This window comes from Sturnira hondurensis, unplaced genomic scaffold (assembly GCF_014824575.4).
Source record: "Sturnira hondurensis isolate 20B ecotype Veracruz unplaced genomic scaffold, ASM1482457v3 Scaffold0014854, whole genome shotgun sequence".
Taxonomy (NCBI): Eukaryota; Metazoa; Chordata; class Mammalia; order Chiroptera; family Phyllostomidae; genus Sturnira; species Sturnira hondurensis.
Window position 1 is genome coordinate 9,834,465 of NW_028087485.1, and position 18,536 is coordinate 9,853,000.

Below are 18,536 nucleotides of genomic sequence, written 5' to 3' on the forward strand. Positions count from 1 at the left end.
ATGTTGGACAGATGAAGGAATCATACCTGAATGCTACTAAATAAATCTATTTAGGTTTGGCTATAAATGAATTTTAAAAAATACTTTGCTAGCCGACCGGTTAGTTCAGTTGGTTAGAGCGTCGTGCTAATAAAAAATACTTTGCTAAAACTCACACCTGTATCTGTAAGCCACAAGAGACAAAAAAGCAGAAGTGACCCTGGATTTCCCTCTAACCCCTCTGTGTGCTTCGCTCAGGCCCTCACACTTGCACGAGGGTTAGCTCGTCAGTGTCTGGGAACTCGGGCAGGTGCCGGTGGCCAGGACACTGGACGGGAAAGGGCGAACCACTGCTTTCCGGTCTCCGCCTCCTGAAGGCACCTGCTCTGTTGTTAGCTTGCTCTGATTCTCAGAAAGTCTTCATCATTTCAAGCTGAAACCTGCCTCTTCAACACTAGTTTATGCAGGCTATTAAACGGTTTGAAAACTGTGAGGTGGGCTCATTTCTGCGCATCTAAGAGGTTCACAAATAAATCCCCCCTCAGCTGCAAATGGTTACTAGCCTTTTCTAGAGAGCACCTACAGATCAGTCTTTTTTTAAATTAACAGAATGAATGTTTCCATATAAAAATGAGCAAGCAACCTTGCCAAGCCAAGTACAGAACTAATGTAAACAGCCAATAAACATGAGAAAGGTTTAGCACGCAAATATGAGAAGTGCAAGTTAAAATGGGAGATCAAGTTTCGTCTATTCAACGGCTCAGATTGAAAACTAAAGCCCTGGCTGGTGTAGCTCAGTGGATTGAACGCGGGCCTGCAAACCACAGGATCGCGGTTCGATTCCCAGTCAGGGCACAGGCCTGGGTTGCAGGCCAGTTCCCAGCAGGGGACTCACGAGAGGCAACCATACATTGATATTTCTCTCCTTCTCTCCTTCCCTTCCCCTCTAAAGATAAATAAATAAAATCTTAAAAAAAAAAAGAAAACTAAGACTGTCTGCTGTTGACGAGGCTGCGAGAAATGGCCAGTCACACCTGGTATCAATGGGGACACAGGTCAGCACAGTCCTTCTGAAGGTCGCTTGGGCAAAAAGTATAAGATCATTGGACCAATTTTACTTCTAGGGATTTATTTCACACCAGCATTGAAACATATGTGCAAAGATATTCACATTATTGTCCATCAGCAAAAAATTTTTTAAATAAATTATGATTAAAAGCCACATTAACAGAATACTAAAAAGGGGTTAAGAATAAGGTGAAAGAATAAGGTTGACTGAGATAGACTAGCATGCGAAATGAAAAAAATCCATGATAAACTGCTATGAGAAAAAAGCAAGCTACAGAACAGTAGATGATATAATATAAAGGAAAATAACACTTATATATGTGTTAAAAGTCTTGAATGATAGAAACCAGAGTATATAATTCCAAAAAGTTTTAGAGAAAAAGAGAGCCAAAGTTTTCATTTTCTATACAACAATTTTTTTCTGGTACATAATCGCATTTTACCTTTATAATTACAATAAAAACCAAAACCAAACAAAAAACCACAACCCCACAACTAGCTGAAAAGAGGAAGAAACCAGAGCCTACCTGACAATCTTCTGGGGGGTGAAGTCTTCCAGGGGCGTCTCTGAGTAGGAGTCACTCACGTGAAACAGACTGACTCTGCCAGTCCTCCCAAAGGGGAAGGAGACGGTCAGCCCCTCGTTGGGAGTCACCTTCACCACTCGGCCCACGGCCACCTCCCCCTCTTCAAGCTTGTGAGGACCTGGGAGGAGAACGAACCCAATTCAGGGAAGAGGCTGCCCAGACCTGGGCTTCCTAGGCTGAAGGGACCAGGACGACCATGAAGACCCAGGTCACCCTGCCATGTAGTCAAAAATCCCAGGGCCATGGGGTGGACAGCCCTTGCTGAGGCCGAGGAAAGCTGTGTAAATGTAGTGCAGTAACACAGGCCAGAGAGTCGGGCTCCAAAAGAAATACAGTTCCAAGAATGTGCCACGCACATTAGGCTTTCTAAGGACTCTAACACCAAAGGCATCCTTCAGCCTGGGCAGTAACTGGAGACCCCTTCCCACCCCATCTGACCCCTCCCTTCTGGACCAGGTACCATTTCATTACCACACCTATGAGCGAGAGACACAAGAAGGCCTTGGAGGAATCAGGGCCAACCACGGTGGCCTTCAGGGCCTGGCCAATCCGAAACTTCTTATCAGGATGTTTCAGAACCTGGAGGGACAAGGAAACTCCTCTGACATTTGAAGAAAGGTCTGTCATTTACCCAAACCACACAGCACATAAGTCTCCACAGCGAGGATCCCCCAAACCAACCCTTGAGTAGGTGCACAGTTCCTCGCACCACAGTGAACACACAGCAGACACTGAGCTGGGCTGCGGGAGCCGGGCTTCCCCTCCAGCATCTCAAGCACACTGACCTTGAAGCTAAGAGAAGTGAGCAACAAGGGAATTCTTCCCCGGATGTCTGGAGCAACCTCCACCTCCAGCCATTTCTTAACCACATTGTACTGAGGAGGAAAAAAACAGTACAGACGTAGAATGAGACAGATCCAAGCATGTCTTCTTTTCCCTTCATTAAAATACAGACTCTCCCAATTGCTGGGCTGAAAGGGTCCCAATCCCACATTTTCCCAAGGGACAGGAATCTATCCCTATATCCCACTGTCCTGCCCAACCTCCACTTCTCACAGCCTCACTCACAGCCTTGAGCTCAGAGCCTTGGCCAGCCCAGCAGGACATGCATCCCTCCTGGTGCTCAGCTTACGGGGAGGCTAGAAAGACCTTGGAGCGGCTGGAGCAACAGGACCCGCCCCCTTGACCCCTGCAGCCTCCCCCAAGCTCAGCTGTGCCCAGGGCTGCCAACAAGCTGCAGGGGCCAACGTCTTATTTCTACATCAATTTAGACTTTGATCCTTCACTATTTACACTACACACATACCCCAATTTTCAAGTCAATTTAACAAAACATCTATCAAGCAGCCATGATGCACATGGCGTGACAGTGACAAATAAAAGCCAGCCCCGCTGACAAGGAGACAGTCACATGAATAGGTTGAGTATGCAAATAACTACAGCAGCAAGCAACACAGAGGAAGTGCATACGCTATGGGAATATGCAGAATTCGTAATGTGGGAGGGTTATACATGCTGGACCCTGAGGGACTGTAGGCGACAGGAGTAGAGGGCACTCTGGGTATAGAACTAAAGACAAGAAAGGAAAAGGACAGAGGAGGCTTTCAGCCTGCCTGGCACACCAGATTCGGGGGGTTGGACTATGAAGAGCCTTCAACGCCACTCTAAGGCACCTGGGCTTCGTGAGGCTTCAGGAACATCTACAGACACAGGCGGATAAAGGGACCAAGCACCAGTGGGACACTCAGAGAGATGCTATGGAAGAAGAATCTGGCAGCAATGAAGGAGTTATTCCCCAAGGTCAAGCCCAGTCGCGCTTTCTCTCCAATGTACCCCAACCAGTACAACTCTCACCCATCTCTTCCCTTTTCGGAACTCCCGTCCCACCTGGGGTTAGAACGCACCATCTGGCACCCAGTATCATTCTGCACCACCTCTGAACTTCGTGGAAGGAAATAGTATAAAATCCAATACTGTGTTTATTTTAAATTTTGCTTTATGATGTATTTTTCTTTACATCTTGCACAGTTAACCCAGAAACATGTTGAATTATGAGTTGCTTGTTAGCTATTCGCAAGCTATAACTGTTGCTCCTCGATCAGACCAGAAAGTTTTCTGGGAGCGAGACCTTACACTGTCTCCCACAGACCAGCACGGGAGCAAACCCAGAGCCAAAGCCTGGCGCTAATGGCCCTCGTCTCCAGCTTCTCCTTTTCTTTTGAGAAAAGGATGGCCCCGCAAGGCAAAGGCTGCACTACTCACCTTCTTCAAGAAGCAAGTCACGGTCTGACCAGCCTGGTACTGCCTGATCTTCTCTGAAGGGCTGACGGAGTGAGTGTTGAGAGCAGTGTGGCCGTCCTTCGCCAACTCACTGTTTGCAGAGAGGTGATGGAGAGAGTAAGCCAAACTCTGGATAAGCTTCTGGCCTGAAACCGCCCTCCCCCAACAAGGAGCCATGGATAGAGTGTACAGGACTCCCCCACTCACACACCCTCACTTCTCTCCTTAAAGGGGAAGGTTCACAACACCCATGAGACAGCTAACCTTTTCCATTTCACTCTCCTAGGTATGAGCAAGCTATGATGTAGGTAGCCCACAACAATCTTTATAATTTTAGGAAACACAATTATTTCACTTCTTTCTCAATACTTGAGCCATTACTTCATAGTTAGCAGAACTGCTTTCACAAATAATCTCTCACTGAATGTGACAGCACTCTCATGTATGACGTAGACAGGGCAGACACTATTAAACTCTCCTCATGCTACTGCATTGAAGTGAGGGCTCCATCCCCTATGCTACCTCGCCATTATTACTTTCCTGATTCTCCTTCTTCTCAGAAAAGCAACAGGAGGATCTGGTCTGAAAGTTATCAGCCCACAAAGTACCCCAAAGGACCCACAGAACTCTCATCCTCCTCACCCAGCCCAGCTATCGCTTCCATAGTTCGGCTGGAAAGAACGCATCACTCCACAGCCGGACACTGCAATGCCTGTTATGGGCTGAGCTGTATCCCCACCCACCCAAATCTCTATGTTGAAGCACTAGCCCCGGAGCCTCAGAATGCAACTACATAGAGAGACAGGGAATTTAATGAGGTAATGAAGTCAGTATGAGGCCACTGGAATAGGCCTTAATCCAATATGCCTGGTGTCCTTTAAAGCTCTGTCACACGAAAAAACCACACACACAAAAACAATCTAACAAAATTATTTTGAAAGAAGTTAAAGATAACTAAGCACTACTATAGCCTCCTTATAGAAAACACAAATGAACTTTTTGGCCAACCCAATGTATGTTAAAAAAAGGAAATAGGGTCTGAAAGAGGTATCTGGGCAGACATCACTCAAAAGAGCCGAGTGTGGAAGCAGCCTAAGTGTCCCTTCAGCGGAGGAACGGATAAAGAAAATACGGTGTGCACATAAAGTGAGGTATCATACAACCTCAAAAAGAAAACCCCGCTATATGCTACAACATGGGTGAACCTTGAGAACATGATGCTAAGTGAAATTAGCCAGTCACAGAAGGGCTATGCATGACTCTCGCTAAATGCGGTATCTCACATAATCAAATTCGGAGAAATGTAAGTAGAATGCTGGCTGGCAGAGGTAGATGGGGAAGGGAGGAACAGAGAGCTGGTCACTGGGTATGGAGTTTCAGTCATGCCGAGATGCCGAAGTTTGAACGAGCCACGACACAGTAACGTGCATATAGTTAGCGAGGCTGTAACACAAACTTAAAAACTGTTGGTAAATTCGTATCATGTATTTTTAACACAATAAAAGAGAAAAGGAGATTAAGACACAGACATATTCAAAGCGAAGACCAGTGAAGAGGAAGGAAGACTGCCGTCTATAACTCAGAGTGAGAGGCCTCAGACGAACGAACCTCTCTACCACCTTATCCCAGACGTCCACCCTTTGGAATTGTGAGAAAACAGCATCTGTTGCTTAAGCCAAAAAAATAAAATAGAACAAAATAACCCACAAAAAAGAAGATACACACACAACAGGTGTGTTATCCTTTTTCTTTCCCCAAAATAATTTTTAATTGCCTGCCTACAGAACTGGAAAAAAAGAAGGGTAGAAGGGTCTAATTGAATTAACGCTAAGAGACCAACAAGAATCTGAGATACCTCTGAAGACTCTTGAACTGTTTCGCTCTCTAACCTCTACTCCTACAAAAGAGTGAAGGAGTGGGCAGTGTCTTATCTTGAGTGACCCCCAGCGACCCCGAGCCCAGCTCTGGCACTGATGGCATCCTCTCTGTGCACGAGATCTGCGTACATAAGCGGGGAATACAAGCATGACTGTATTTCCTCAGTAAGTCGACACCGTTAATTAAATGTTTTTTCTCCTGACTTCAAAATACCTTCTTTAAAACATAAGCATTACAGAAATGTGGCAATAGTCCTATTATTATACTTATACTATGTTGTTTCTCAGAGGCCTTGATTAAAGTAGGTAACAATACAACGCAGGTGCAGGAGGAGGCGGCAGATGTGCCCAAGTTCACCCGCCGTCCATCCTGCTGTTACTACAACTCCCATCCCCCACCCGCTCAATATATGTACTGTGGCCAGGCTCACCCCGACTAGCACAGCCAAGGGGCACCATGTGGGTTCACACCTCTGCCCCCTGAGACAGGAGGGTGGACCACTGACCCACGACAGCAGTGTTAGCTAAGGAGAGGGGCAAGGGCCACTCAGGATCACAGTGGGTTTTCCCTTACAGTGTTCATTAATTTAAGGCATCTACCCTTAGCTTGAATAAACTACCCCACCTCAACACTTAATTAAACAAGACACCATGCCTCAGAGGTGAAGCTGCATTATACAACGACTAATATGATGAGGTCTCTTTTCTCTCCCCAAAACAAAGAGACTGGAGGGGACACAAAAAACCCTACAAAACTAGAGAAACCGGAGATCGAACAAACAGGAATGTGCGCCCACACCAAATCTCACTGTTTTGGAACTGAGGGTGTTGTTGGCATTTGGGATTCAGGGTTCCAGGGCCACTTCCCCGTCTCAGACACAACCCTTCCCAGAAATATTCCACTGGAGCCCATCAGGATGAGGACCAACTCTTACTCCCTGAAAGCTATGTAAGAGGCCCTTCCATAATGGCATTCCCACAGTCATTCATGGACGGCCTATCAGTTCTGAAAGGCTGGGGGTTTTCGTTCGTTTTTATGGAGGAAGCACAGCAGATAGGCCCATGGATCGAGATGCTTAAGATCCTCTGAAAAAATGACCCCACACAGACTGGACCCACCGCTACCCACAACCACTACTTACTTCTCCTCTGCACGGAACACCCCCTAGAACACCCCTCTGCAGAGTCCGCTAGAGCACGACCTAAAATTCCAGTCACCACATAGTAGTCTGCATTCCGAAAACAAGTATTCTTGGCTACGTAGCATTTATTTAGGAAACTGGGTTGAGAGCAGAATTATTTCTTTTTGTTACATGCCTACAGACAGAACTGCTATCAAGCCTTTAAATGATACTTAAGCCCTGAATACAGTTTTTACATTAATTTTCATGTAATCCCACTAACTAGCCCTCTGAGAGCCAAATATCCCTACAAGAGAAAAACTGGTAAGTCCACCCGGACGGAGAGGCAGAGTCAGTCACGACACTGGCAGAATGCAGACTAGGACTCGGGCTCCTGCCTCCGAAGCCCAGAGCTCCTCCCATGGGACGATGCTGCGGGAAGCTCCCCTCACCTTGGCCGAACACTCAGCTCCGGGATGGTTCGAATAAACCTGGGATGACTTATTGGGAGAAACCTGGGGACACAAATCAGATCAAACCATTTCTCTGTTTCTCTGTAACAGCACACCCTGGAGACCAGTTTCCGTCCACTCCCCACCACGCTCGGAAAGCCGCCCGCCCGGCTGCCACACCACCACCCGGGGCAGGTCGGGCCTGAGGAGTCCCACTCTCGGCAGCACACGCTAAGGGGCCTGCTCGTCTGACCTTTTAGCATTTTCGTCTGACACCCTGAAAATAACTTTCTTTACAAACTATACACTCTAATTCCCTCATTCTGAAAGTTAAGAAATTGAGGTCTAGAGGAAAGAAATGACTTACTGAAGATCTCACAGTTAGTTAATGAAATTAGTATTGCAAGTTACTGCTAGACTTAAGTATTTTTTTTGCTTTTCTTACTATAGCAAAGATTTCTGCTACAATAACATATTGCAGCAAGATTGAAAGCAAATGAGTATAACTCAGGTGTGCAGACCAGGGTGAATGACAGTAACCGCTGAGGCAGAGGGTGGCCTGTTAGGCGTGTTACACACTGGCTGTCCTCTCGGTCTCCACCACTTGCCTATGAATCAATCACTACCATCACTCGCACTTCACAAAGCCAGCAACCACCTCTCCTCAAAGCCGCCCACCCCCCAAAGCCTCCATACTTGAATGTCTTCATGTCTCGCCCGCCAATCACTCGGGCGGTGACCGTCTTCCCGACTTTCAGCTTGGCAGTAGGAGATGTGCCCACTGGAACATCATCTAGAATGTGGGAGGCATGGATACAGCCAACGATGCCATTTTCCAGGGTCACAACCACATGGGTGGGCTTAATGGACTTGACGGTCCCTGTGACCATGTCCCCGATGGAGAGGGCGTGCTCCTTTTTAGCCCCTACAACCACTGCCGGATCCCCTTCATCATCCTCGTCGACTGTCTCAGAGTCCTTCCGGGTCTGTCTCATGGTCCTCTTAGCAGCTGGCCCCTCCACAGCCAAAAGAAGGCCAGTCACTCCCGGTTCCGTGGTCTTGATGGTTAGGGAGACACCCTGTCCCACCTGCAACTTCTCCGAGTCAAAGCGGAAGGTGTCGTTGAGATGAGTGGTCAGGGAGAAAGCTACCAGGTCGCCAGTCTCCACCAAGGAGGCAACGGCGAAGGGCTCCTCCAGGTGCTGCACCACCGCCTGGTGCTCACTGCCTTTCTTCAGCTGGAAAACAGGAGACCCGCGGTCCCTACTTGTTACGGGGCTCACACTCGTGCCCTGCCTGCTGGGCTCCACGCGGTGAGCGGAGCCACGGCTAGTCTGGTGGTGACAAACCAGCCTTCACTTCCTCGGCCAAGCTTCCCCTTCCTGTACACTGAGGTGACTTGACTAAAATCAGAATGCCACACCAGAACCACCTGGGCTAGCTTTTGTTCTGTTTGAATTCCAAGTCCAGGTCCTATCCTCGAACTAGTGAAATCCGCCAGGTGACTTCTAAGGGTACTCCAGCTTTGAGACAGTATGGCTCCCACCTCTCTCAGTCCTACAGCTCTCCCCCCAGTTTATTTACTCTTTCATTCAACAAAGAGTCACTACCAAGAGCTTACTTACTATGTGCTAGGCACTTAGCCCATCTTTCTCCTACATCCAAGCTGTGCTCACGCTGTCATGTACCAGCTCCACTTGGATGATAAAACAGAACGAGGACCTGCTAGAACACTTAGTGAGGGGTTAGTACTGTTTTCTATTTCTCTTTGTCCCTTGAAGTCTTAAAATCACAAGCAACTAGAGGTTAAGAATTATCCATATGAACTAGCCCCCCATACCACATTCTACTCAACTGAGTGCTTAGTAAGTACTTTAGACAATGACCAAATATAGACATCACCCAGAGAAAAATTCTGCGAGACTGGAGATTCTGCTTGAACCCATCATTCTCTCACACAAAAGCGTTCAGGAGGGGGTATCGAAGAGCAGCCTGGAGGTCAGAACTACCCACAGACATGTTTTGTTTGGGTCATGTGATGTTTTTAAAGTGGTTTTCAACCTTCCCACTCTTATTCCAAATAAAAATCCAAATTCAGCCTGCTCTTAACAATCGAAGGCTACCAACACCAGACGCTGCTGCCTGATGACACCAGAGGGAAAGGAATGGTCTGTCCCCTCAGCGGGCAGTGGGCAGGGCGTGCACCCCGCAGGCTGGCAAAGGCTTACTGCTCCCCCCCCCAAACCCACCTGGCCCGCTTCCCTCATTCATACTACCTGCTTGGCCCTTATCATCTGAACCAGAATGAAAGTCAGTGCTCCTAATAACTCACCAAAATGACAGGTATGAACTGGCAACGACACAGATACAACCAGGCATGAGGTCAGCCCGTCTCCAAGCATTTGTGTTAGAATTCCTGGGCAAGATGTGTGGGCTGAAGGGTATATAATGCCTTTAAAACCATGGAAACAAACGGCATCAGCGAGCTCACCTTTTTAGCTTTTCTATTCACCAAATCGTGGGAGAGGGAAACATGCACTTCCAGCTTCACCATGTCAACATGCAGGATCACGGCCTTCTTCTTCTGCCCAGCTTCCACCTCCTGCCCTGCAGGGCAGAAGCAGACACAGCCGGTCACCACCCCCAGGCCGCCAAGGGCCTGGCTCCCACAATTCAAGTACAGGTGTGTCTTAACTTATGCAACCTGATGTATAAAGATCTAGATTTATCTAATTTTCACAATAAAAGGATTCCTACCTAAACCTTCTTTAGAATGCCGTCAGTTGTCCTGATTTGCACTCACACAGGACAGGCATACCCACAGTTTCTACTGAATCAGCTCATCTACCCTGTGTATTTGGAAATTCTGTATCCAGGGAAGGAAGCAATGGGCAAGGGTTTCCCACCAACCACGGTGGGCAAGACCAGAGCACTCACCTGCCCGATGGTATCTGCTGGCCCTCAGAACCAGGCCTGGCACCGGGCCCTCGCTGAACACCACAGAGCCATCTCCCAACACCTCCTGCACCTCCAGGTCAAGGACCATCCCTGGGACCATCTCGGCCAGTGTCTGGATCAACACAGAGTCTGCCAGAGCCCCAAGGAAACAGGAATTAGCAGGAAGAAACAACCTTCTCACCATTCTTTCCCTTCGGAAATGGGCTACTGCATGGAGGACAGTGGAGCGCTGAAGCATTGTGAAGGTGACGTCACTTTGGGTAAAAGTGTCTGACACCCAGGAAAATTCCTGTCGCAGGGACAGACGCCTATGGCTTGTGCTAATTCCACCTGGCCATAGCTCATGAATACAGCCAAACAATGCTGGAAACACACACTTTCCCCTGCTTTCTGAATTCTCTTTCTTTCTCTTTGGATTCTACCCTCCTGAGCTTCTTACTCCCAAACCCAGTTAGGGTGCTGCCGATCCTCCACAGCGGTTCAAAGCTCAGAAGGGTCAGAACAGCAACCAGCCCCTCCCCGAGCCCTCTGGCAGGTCCCTATTCCACCACTCCCAGGACGTCACACAGGGGAACAAAAAGTGAGGAGGAAAATGGAGTCACAGCAAATACAACCCTGAGAAGGCACAGAACGAGGGAAGTTCTGGTTCTGGACTGGACAAGGGCACAGAGGGGCCCAGGATGGGGGCGGTGATCTTTATCTGAAGTTGGGTGATAGGTAAACGGGCATGTTCATTTTATACATGTTTACTGAGCTGAGCTGAACCGTAAATGATTTGTGTACTTTATGCATCACGCTCCCATTCTGAAAAGTTAATCAAAAGTGTTGTCAGTATCTAGAAAGCCCAACTACTCAGAGGAACAGGTGGGCACCACTTATTACGCAGGAACCCCACCTGGCCCCTGCCCTTGGCACCCCCCGCCCCCCTCCACGCACACACCTCGGTTGCTCATGAGACTGCGCACGCCCTGCCGCTCCTCCAGGCACTGGCTCAGGAGCAAGAGGCTGGTGGTGGCCCGGTCCCCCAGACTGCAGTCCGACAGCCGTAGAGACAGCAGCATCCGCTGCTTCTCCTCATCCACGTTGGTCACCTTCGCCACCACTGTCTGCCCCTCGACAAAGTGGTCACTTGTGGAGGTCACAAATTTGTCACTCATGATCTAAACAAAACAGGCAGAAAATGGAAACGGGGAAACACATCTCTATTAAGACAACCCATTAACGTGCCCAGAAAGGGGTGTGAAAGGCGGGGAGACGGGACCCAGAAAGTTGCCCCAGCCCTCTCTGGGTCCAGCCTCACACCCCTTCCATCAAAACAGAGTGTGAAGGAGAAAAAGGTACCCTTCCCACAGGAGGACACAGCTGCTCAGGAGGGGCATGGACGGCACCTCAGCTCCATGCCCTCCAACCAGGGTCCTTTACACCATGCCTCTGAAAAATCTTCCAAGGCATCGACATACCCTGCTCCTTCCCATCAACCCTCTGGTCCCACTACCCCGTGCCCTTGTGCACGGAGCGGCACTTACCGCTTTGGGGGCCAGTCCGCTGAGACCTGAAGGGAACTGGACGAACACACCATAGTCCTTGATGCTCTTCACAAAACCAATGAGCAGCATTCCAGGCTGGATTTCTGAGAAGCTCTTGGGATCCTGGCCACCCTCTACTGTGGAGACCAACGCTGGCTTCCTACAAAGGAGCTAGGGCACTTCATCAAGGAATATTCCAGAAAGGGCAGATGAAATGTCCACCTCCCCATCTTTCTCCCCCCCGCTCCCCTGCTGCTCCTGTGGGTCTCTAAGTGTGCAGACCCCCAGCAGCAGCACCCCCCCAGACCTACAGACTGGAAACTCTGAGGTAAGGCCCAGCACGCTGTGGGAGAGCCCCCATGATTCCGATGCACAGTCAAGTTGGGGACTCACTGTTCTGCTCCTTTCCTTAACCCCAGGCTCCTGGGGGGGCCAAAACAGGGATGGCTCTTCCCTGCGGCTCGGCAGCTGGACTGGCCCCGACACGGTCCTCCCAGGTCTTCCCACTAACCAACCCTACCTCAGCTCCTCTGCCTCTCTTCACTCCAAGGGGATTTTATGTTCCGTGAGAAAAGAGGCAATGTTCTCCTTCAAAACACCCACTCCAAGATCAAAGGGAACATTCTGAGCCCAATATCCCTTCGGGGGAATGAGGGTGGAAAAGAACAGCAACTACTCTGTTAATTATTCCAACTCGAGGGGCGAGCACTGAGCGCCCTGTGAAGGCAGAGGCGCTACTGGAACTGCCCCGCTGGGCCTGGCAGGCCACTCCGCCTCCACTCTGCCCCGACCACCGGCATGTGCTGGCGGGATTCCACTCCCACTCTTAGTTCCCACCAGGAAATACAGGGAAGTGCAGGCTTGCTCACTGGTTTGGTTTTATGGAAGCAGTCAAATGGCCAACTATTCCCATGGGGTTTCCAACCAAGAGCACAGCCCAACCCAGAGTCTCCCGGACAGTGACTGTGACTCCCCAGAGACCACTAAAGGATACGACATGGCCCTCACTCTGGCTCAGACACAGCACTCTGTGAAGGGTATCACCAGCCTGGAGCCAGTGATACAACAGTGGGCCATTAGCGACGTGGTCCGACAGGTGAGACGTGGGGAGGAAAGCCGGGATGTTGTGGGGCAGGACAGCCACCTCCAGCCCGTCTTTGGTCTTCTCTAAAACCTTTACATCCACCAACTATCCAGGGGAGAGAAAGAGGAAAATAAATAGTACTTGTACTGGGCAGAGAGAGCAACCTTGTCCCGGTCAGGCAGAGACCAGAGACATCCAATTCCAGCACCAGGAGTCACGGAAAGGTCAAGATCAGAGCTTTCTCCACACTCCACACCACTACCGTGATTCCAAAGACCCAGCAGGCACACCCATGCATCTGCCCGGACCCGTCAGTGTGTTCACGTCATTCCTCTCCCAAGTCCCTCCATGGGGTCCCAGAGAAAGGACAGTCTCAAAGCACAGCCCTAGGAGCCAGAGAGGAAAGAGGGCAGCACACGCTGCCAGAAAGCCACCCCATGACACAGCGTTCCTGTTCCGGACAGCTGTCATTTGCTCTGACATACAGGGAAGAACATACGTGAGGTTCCCCCTCAAAACCTCAACTCACGATGGCCCCGGAATCTTAGCTACCTACCTGGGCCTTTCTATCCCCCAGGTTGCAGTGCCCTACAGGTCAAGGGCACCTGCTCATGGCAACTGTAAACTCAAACAACTTGTCTGGAGAAGTCCATGTACCTGCCCAACGTTAATGGTTTTTCCTTTCTTCTGGCTGCGTCTCATGTGCTCCTTCTTTGGATCACTCAATAGCTTGAAGGACAAGAGCATCCTCTCTTTGGATGGCTCACAGTTCAGCACCACAACCTTCACCACCTGGTGGGAAACCACACCTGCTCAGCAAACCTCCCAAGAAGCCTGTCAGACCCTGGAGAGAGGTGTCTTCTACCAGCACTACAGAGGCCTTGGGAGATCCACCCAGATTCTGGATCGGATCAGAACGCAGAGGAAAGAAATATACGGAGAACTACAGAGAAACTCCCTCCCCAAGTCAGCCTTTAGGTGAAAGCAACACATAAATACATTTTTGGTACCACCTCAAATTCTAAACAATTCTTCCTAGACAGACCCAGATTCACTAGTTTTATGGCACTGCCCCCTGGTGGTGGCAGTGGCCTGAGAACAACTTGTGATGTGAGGGACACCACCACCAGGAAAGACTTAATTTCTTCCAGGTTGTGGGTCTGAGGTCCATTAGTTTGCCAGCTTCTGTTGAAACCTCTCGAGGGTTTCTCTCTGTTCTGTTCCCAACCCTTCACCTAGTTGGCTCAGGCCCACTGTGCCATATGATCTCTTCCTCATCTATTAAAAAATTGCTCTCCTTACCACTCCTTCAAATCTGTGGTCATGGGGTCACCAAGGGTCAGAGCCTGTCTGGGGAAAGGATTACCTGGCCGATATAAAAGACCCTCTCTGGGTCAGGGACATACTCGGCACTGAGCTCATGCTTGGGTACCAGTCCCTGCACATCATTGTAGAACTTCACAATGCAGCCATAGTCCTTGACCCTGAGGATGAAGCCATGTGTCTGCAGACCGGGCTTGACGTCGGCATAGCAGGTAATGGCAGGAAGTTTGGACTCAACCAAGGTTTTCTTCAGGGTCATCATCAGCTTTTTGGCTTCAGGGTCACAAAGCAAAACCTAGGGAAGAGGATACTGGCTGTCATCAAGTTGCCCATTACCAAGAGGGCCACCGAGCTGGTCTCTGCAACCCCCTGAACCAGAAGCTGTGGCCAGTCCCTAAGACCCCGCTATCTCCCCCCTCCCAAGAATCATCTCAGCTGCAGACCCTCCCTGCTCCCTGCTGGGTGACAACCCAGGCAGCATTTGTCTGTTTCAAATGCACCCCCTCCCATCAGCTCCCTCCCGGGTCTGCAGCAACACTCATCAGCCCACTGCACCCGCAGAGGCCTGCGCCAGTTACTTCTACCCGCCTTAGCTCCTTCCTGGACCACGAGTATCTCGTCCGATAGAAGGAATGTCTGAGGCAATCTACCACCTGTGTGTCAGCTGTAGGCTGAGACCAAGAGATCCAACCACCTCTCATCCCTCAGAAAGTCACCTCCCCGAGGGCACAGATATGCCTCTACTTGTAAGCTTCCTGACCCCACAGCCACAAAATATCGTGCCAATGGGTAGTCAATCTCTTTGTTGACAGAAGTGAAATAAAAAGAAAACACAGCAATAAAATACAATGAAAATAATAAAAAGTACTGTGTACTATCACCTTTAATTTCACAATTTTTGTGAAGCTCTTCCTGAGATTCAAACCTTTGTAATAAGATACTTGGTTTCGGCAGCCTTGTTTGGGCTATTTCGGTGCCTGACATACTGCTTGCTCCTCCTCACCCTACAAAATCTTACCTGCCCTTTCTAGTTCAAGTCCCACTTCTGCCAGACATCAAGGATACATGACTGTTACACAGAGCTAAATGTGAAAGCTGGTTCTGCCATTTACTGGCTGTGTGACTTTGGATACTTGGCTTTCCTAAGCTTTAATTTCCCCGCCTGCAAAATAAGGACAATAGTGCTTACTTTACAGGGTTGTTTGTTTTCAGGACTAAATGAAATACTGCATTTCACGTGCCCAGCACAGCAACGGGCGTGTTACGTGGTAGTTGCTACTGCCACCATCAACGATTCCAGCTGCCCTGGTCCGCCCTCGCCTCCCCTTTCTGAGGTGTGATCCGAGTAGAAACTGCACCAAACCACGGGGCGAAAGGTCACACACTGGCCTGTTCTCTTCATCTCTTCATCACTGGCCTGAACTCTTGATCACGCTACACGATTCTCAAGGACAGGAAGCCAGTTGCCTCTTCCCAATGCGTAACACTGAAGCTATTACGGGACCATTTAGTGGAAACGGGCAGAAACTTCGTCCGAAAAGCATTGTGCTTCCCATCGGGCCAAATCCCCAACAGAGACCCTTCAGAAGGCTCACCCGGCATGTGACTTCATCCCCAATGTGGTACTTCTTCTCTGGATTCTTCATCAGGATGTCAGCCAGATGCATGGGAGGTACCAGGCCCCTGATTTGCTCTCCCACCTGCACCAACATCCCGTATGGCTTCACGGTCAGCACTGTGCCCTAGGGAGTCACAAGAGAAGATGCATCATGCCTCCAGAATGGTTTCCTCCACCTCTTAACACAATGCACGTCGCACCTCTCTTCCAAAGTCCAGGTTTCTGGGTTAACTGTGCCTGTTACTCCAGATCTCAGAGGGGTAAAGCACATAGCCCGCACTGTGCTGGATGTAGTCAGATTTATGTATGGGAACCTTGGCATCTTTTTGTGTGTGTGTCTGCCTTACACATGTATTCTCTAAAGGAGGGGACTGTGTCCCCTAAAAAATAAAGGGGAGCTGCTCAGTTGGGGCTAAAGGGTTGAAAAGGAGAAGCCACAGGAACTGGCTTCTTACCAACATGCCAGGCAGGCAGATCACCACAAAACTACCTTTTGACCCGGTGTAATAAACGCCATACATGCCAGGGTTGCTGACTACCACCTCTGTAGTTGGGCGGTCCTGCTGAGACCTTACCTTGAAATCAACTACATGTTCCCCAAGGGAAGGAAAAAAAATCCCAGTTAGCAGGCAGAGAGGCAAGGAATATGGCTTTAAATGCGTTCCCATGAGGACAAATGAATGGACTGTTAACCTGTGGAATAAAACATGTCTGAAGTTTGGGGAGCATCTGGACGCATTACCTTTACTAATGCCCCAGGCTTGATGTCATGAAAGCTCAGGTACTGAGCTTCAATAACAGACCTAGAACAAAAGGAAATATAAGATTAAACAAACCAGGGCTGAGGTACCTAAAATTCAGGGCTACTAAAATCACACTGGCGAGAAGGGAAACTTCCACCAAGCAGGCCAGGAGAAAATGTGAACGCCCATCTGCGCGGGAGCACTCGGCCACATCCCCCACGCGCTGAAACCACTTACGTCCGCAGGGAGAGCAAAGCCAGTTCATCCATTTGGCTGTAGTTGATGATTCTACACTTGTGAGTGCTTCCTGGCTTGAAGGCCCCAGGATTGAAGGCACTCTTAGAATCAGAGAGATGGCTGAGCTACAAAGTACCAAGTGATTAGGGGTAAGCCAGAGACAACAGATCTGAGGCAATCAGACATTAAAACAAAACAAGATGACACTAATCACCTACCATAAAATCAGTCCTCTAATGACCTGTTAAAATAATTCTTCTAACTACAAAACTGCTCTTTAGCATTGCAGAATCTCTATGTCAGAGAACGGTCTAGATCATGGCTTAGTAAATTATAGCTCACAGCTGGTGCCTATTTTTGTAAATTAAAGTTTTACTGGAACACAGCTGTGCCCATACATTTACACAGTGTCTATACGTGCTTCCAGGCTATAACAACAGAGTTGACTAGTTAGGACAGAGACCATATGGCCTGTGAGCCTAAAATATTTACCATCTGGACCTTTAAGAAAAACTTGGCCAAGTCCTGGTATAGATCCTAATTCATTCTTATACCTATAATCCACTAAGTATCAAATATATAAAACCTACTCCAAAGCATTCTAATATACCAAACAGGCACTGTTTGGTCCCAGACAGTCTGCCACACTTGGGGATATTCAAAACCAGGAAACTAATTAAGGAATGGAAGAAGCAGAAAAGGACCCATGTGTCCCAATAGTCCTTCTAGTGGTAAGATCCTAATGAAACAAAGAGACTCCGTACCCGAGCATAGGCCAGAGACCCATCCTTCAGTCTGAATGTGGCCCCGGCCTTGCTGAAAAAGCCCTGGACAGGAATGTCATCCAGGACAGCTCCCAGGTGCTGACAAGAGAGCCGGGTGAGTGGGCGACTGGGCTGCAGGAAAACGGGGCGCAGGCTCAGCCGCACAGCCCTGGTCCGAGGATGGACACAGAGGACGCAGGCCCTCACCTAGAGAAGAGAAAGGACATAATGAACAGGAGGAGGCACGCAGGGGCTGAGGTCCCTGAGGGCAGACTTCCAGAGGTCAGGACTCCGTGTGCCGACCAGGTCGTGGACGTAAGTACTAAAACCGACTTGCGCATCGAGCAGCATGCAGAACATTCAAACCAAGTGTCCCAGAGGAGCCATGTCCAACGCATCAAGGCCACGAGGACAACAGTGCACACGCAACAGACACCACGGGAGCGGTCACTACACCAGAGGCTCCTCTAAATACACCTGCAACAGCCGGCTCTGACCACCGGGCGTCAGCATGCGAAATGCCTCAACTCCGACTACAGGGAGAAGGCAATTATTAGAAAGAGGGTCACCAAATGTTAACAGTATTATCATTAGGTGGTGGAAAAGGCTATCTTAGCTTTTTACAAAGACATCTCCATAGAATCCATTACCATGGATACAAACAAGAAATAAATCACTTCAGGATAAAAAATATTCTGAATCCTACATATTACAATTTTCTTCTCAAGTATCCATGTTAATTGTAGAAAATTTGAATTTTTATATAAGGGTAGAAAAATCACCCAACGTTAATCACCATTAAGACCTGTTCGTATAACCTTTCAGTATTTTAACTAGGTACATTCCTTAATTTTTTTTCAAAACTGGGTCTTTTTACATACACCCGTTCATGTTTTAAGTCATATTTTTTTACTTAGAC

At 48.9% G+C, this 18,536-nt stretch overlaps 1 protein-coding gene across 1 annotated transcript in view; it reads right to left on the reverse strand.

Annotated features, from left to right (window-relative positions):
• PDCD11 (programmed cell death 11) overlaps positions 1–18,536 on the reverse strand; it is a 39,386-nt gene that overhangs the window by 8,137 nt on the left and 12,713 nt on the right. The window contains exons 9-25 of the mRNA XM_037064019.1: positions 17,618–17,824; positions 16,854–16,978; positions 16,616–16,676; positions 15,851–15,997; positions 14,299–14,550; positions 13,590–13,724; positions 12,843–13,037; positions 11,849–12,019; positions 11,263–11,482; positions 10,302–10,451; positions 9,856–9,971; positions 8,061–8,602; positions 7,365–7,427; positions 3,897–4,005; positions 2,420–2,509; positions 2,111–2,213; positions 1,575–1,752 (exon numbers count right to left, since the gene is read on the reverse strand). Coding sequence (XP_036919914.1) covers positions 1,575–1,752; positions 2,111–2,213; positions 2,420–2,509; positions 3,897–4,005; positions 7,365–7,427; positions 8,061–8,602; positions 9,856–9,971; positions 10,302–10,451; positions 11,263–11,482; positions 11,849–12,019; positions 12,843–13,037; positions 13,590–13,724; positions 14,299–14,550; positions 15,851–15,997; positions 16,616–16,676; positions 16,854–16,978; positions 17,618–17,824 — 2,864 coding nt within the window. The remainder of the gene's footprint in view (positions 1–1,574; positions 1,753–2,110; positions 2,214–2,419; positions 2,510–3,896; positions 4,006–7,364; positions 7,428–8,060; positions 8,603–9,855; positions 9,972–10,301; positions 10,452–11,262; positions 11,483–11,848; positions 12,020–12,842; positions 13,038–13,589; positions 13,725–14,298; positions 14,551–15,850; positions 15,998–16,615; positions 16,677–16,853; positions 16,979–17,617; positions 17,825–18,536) is intronic.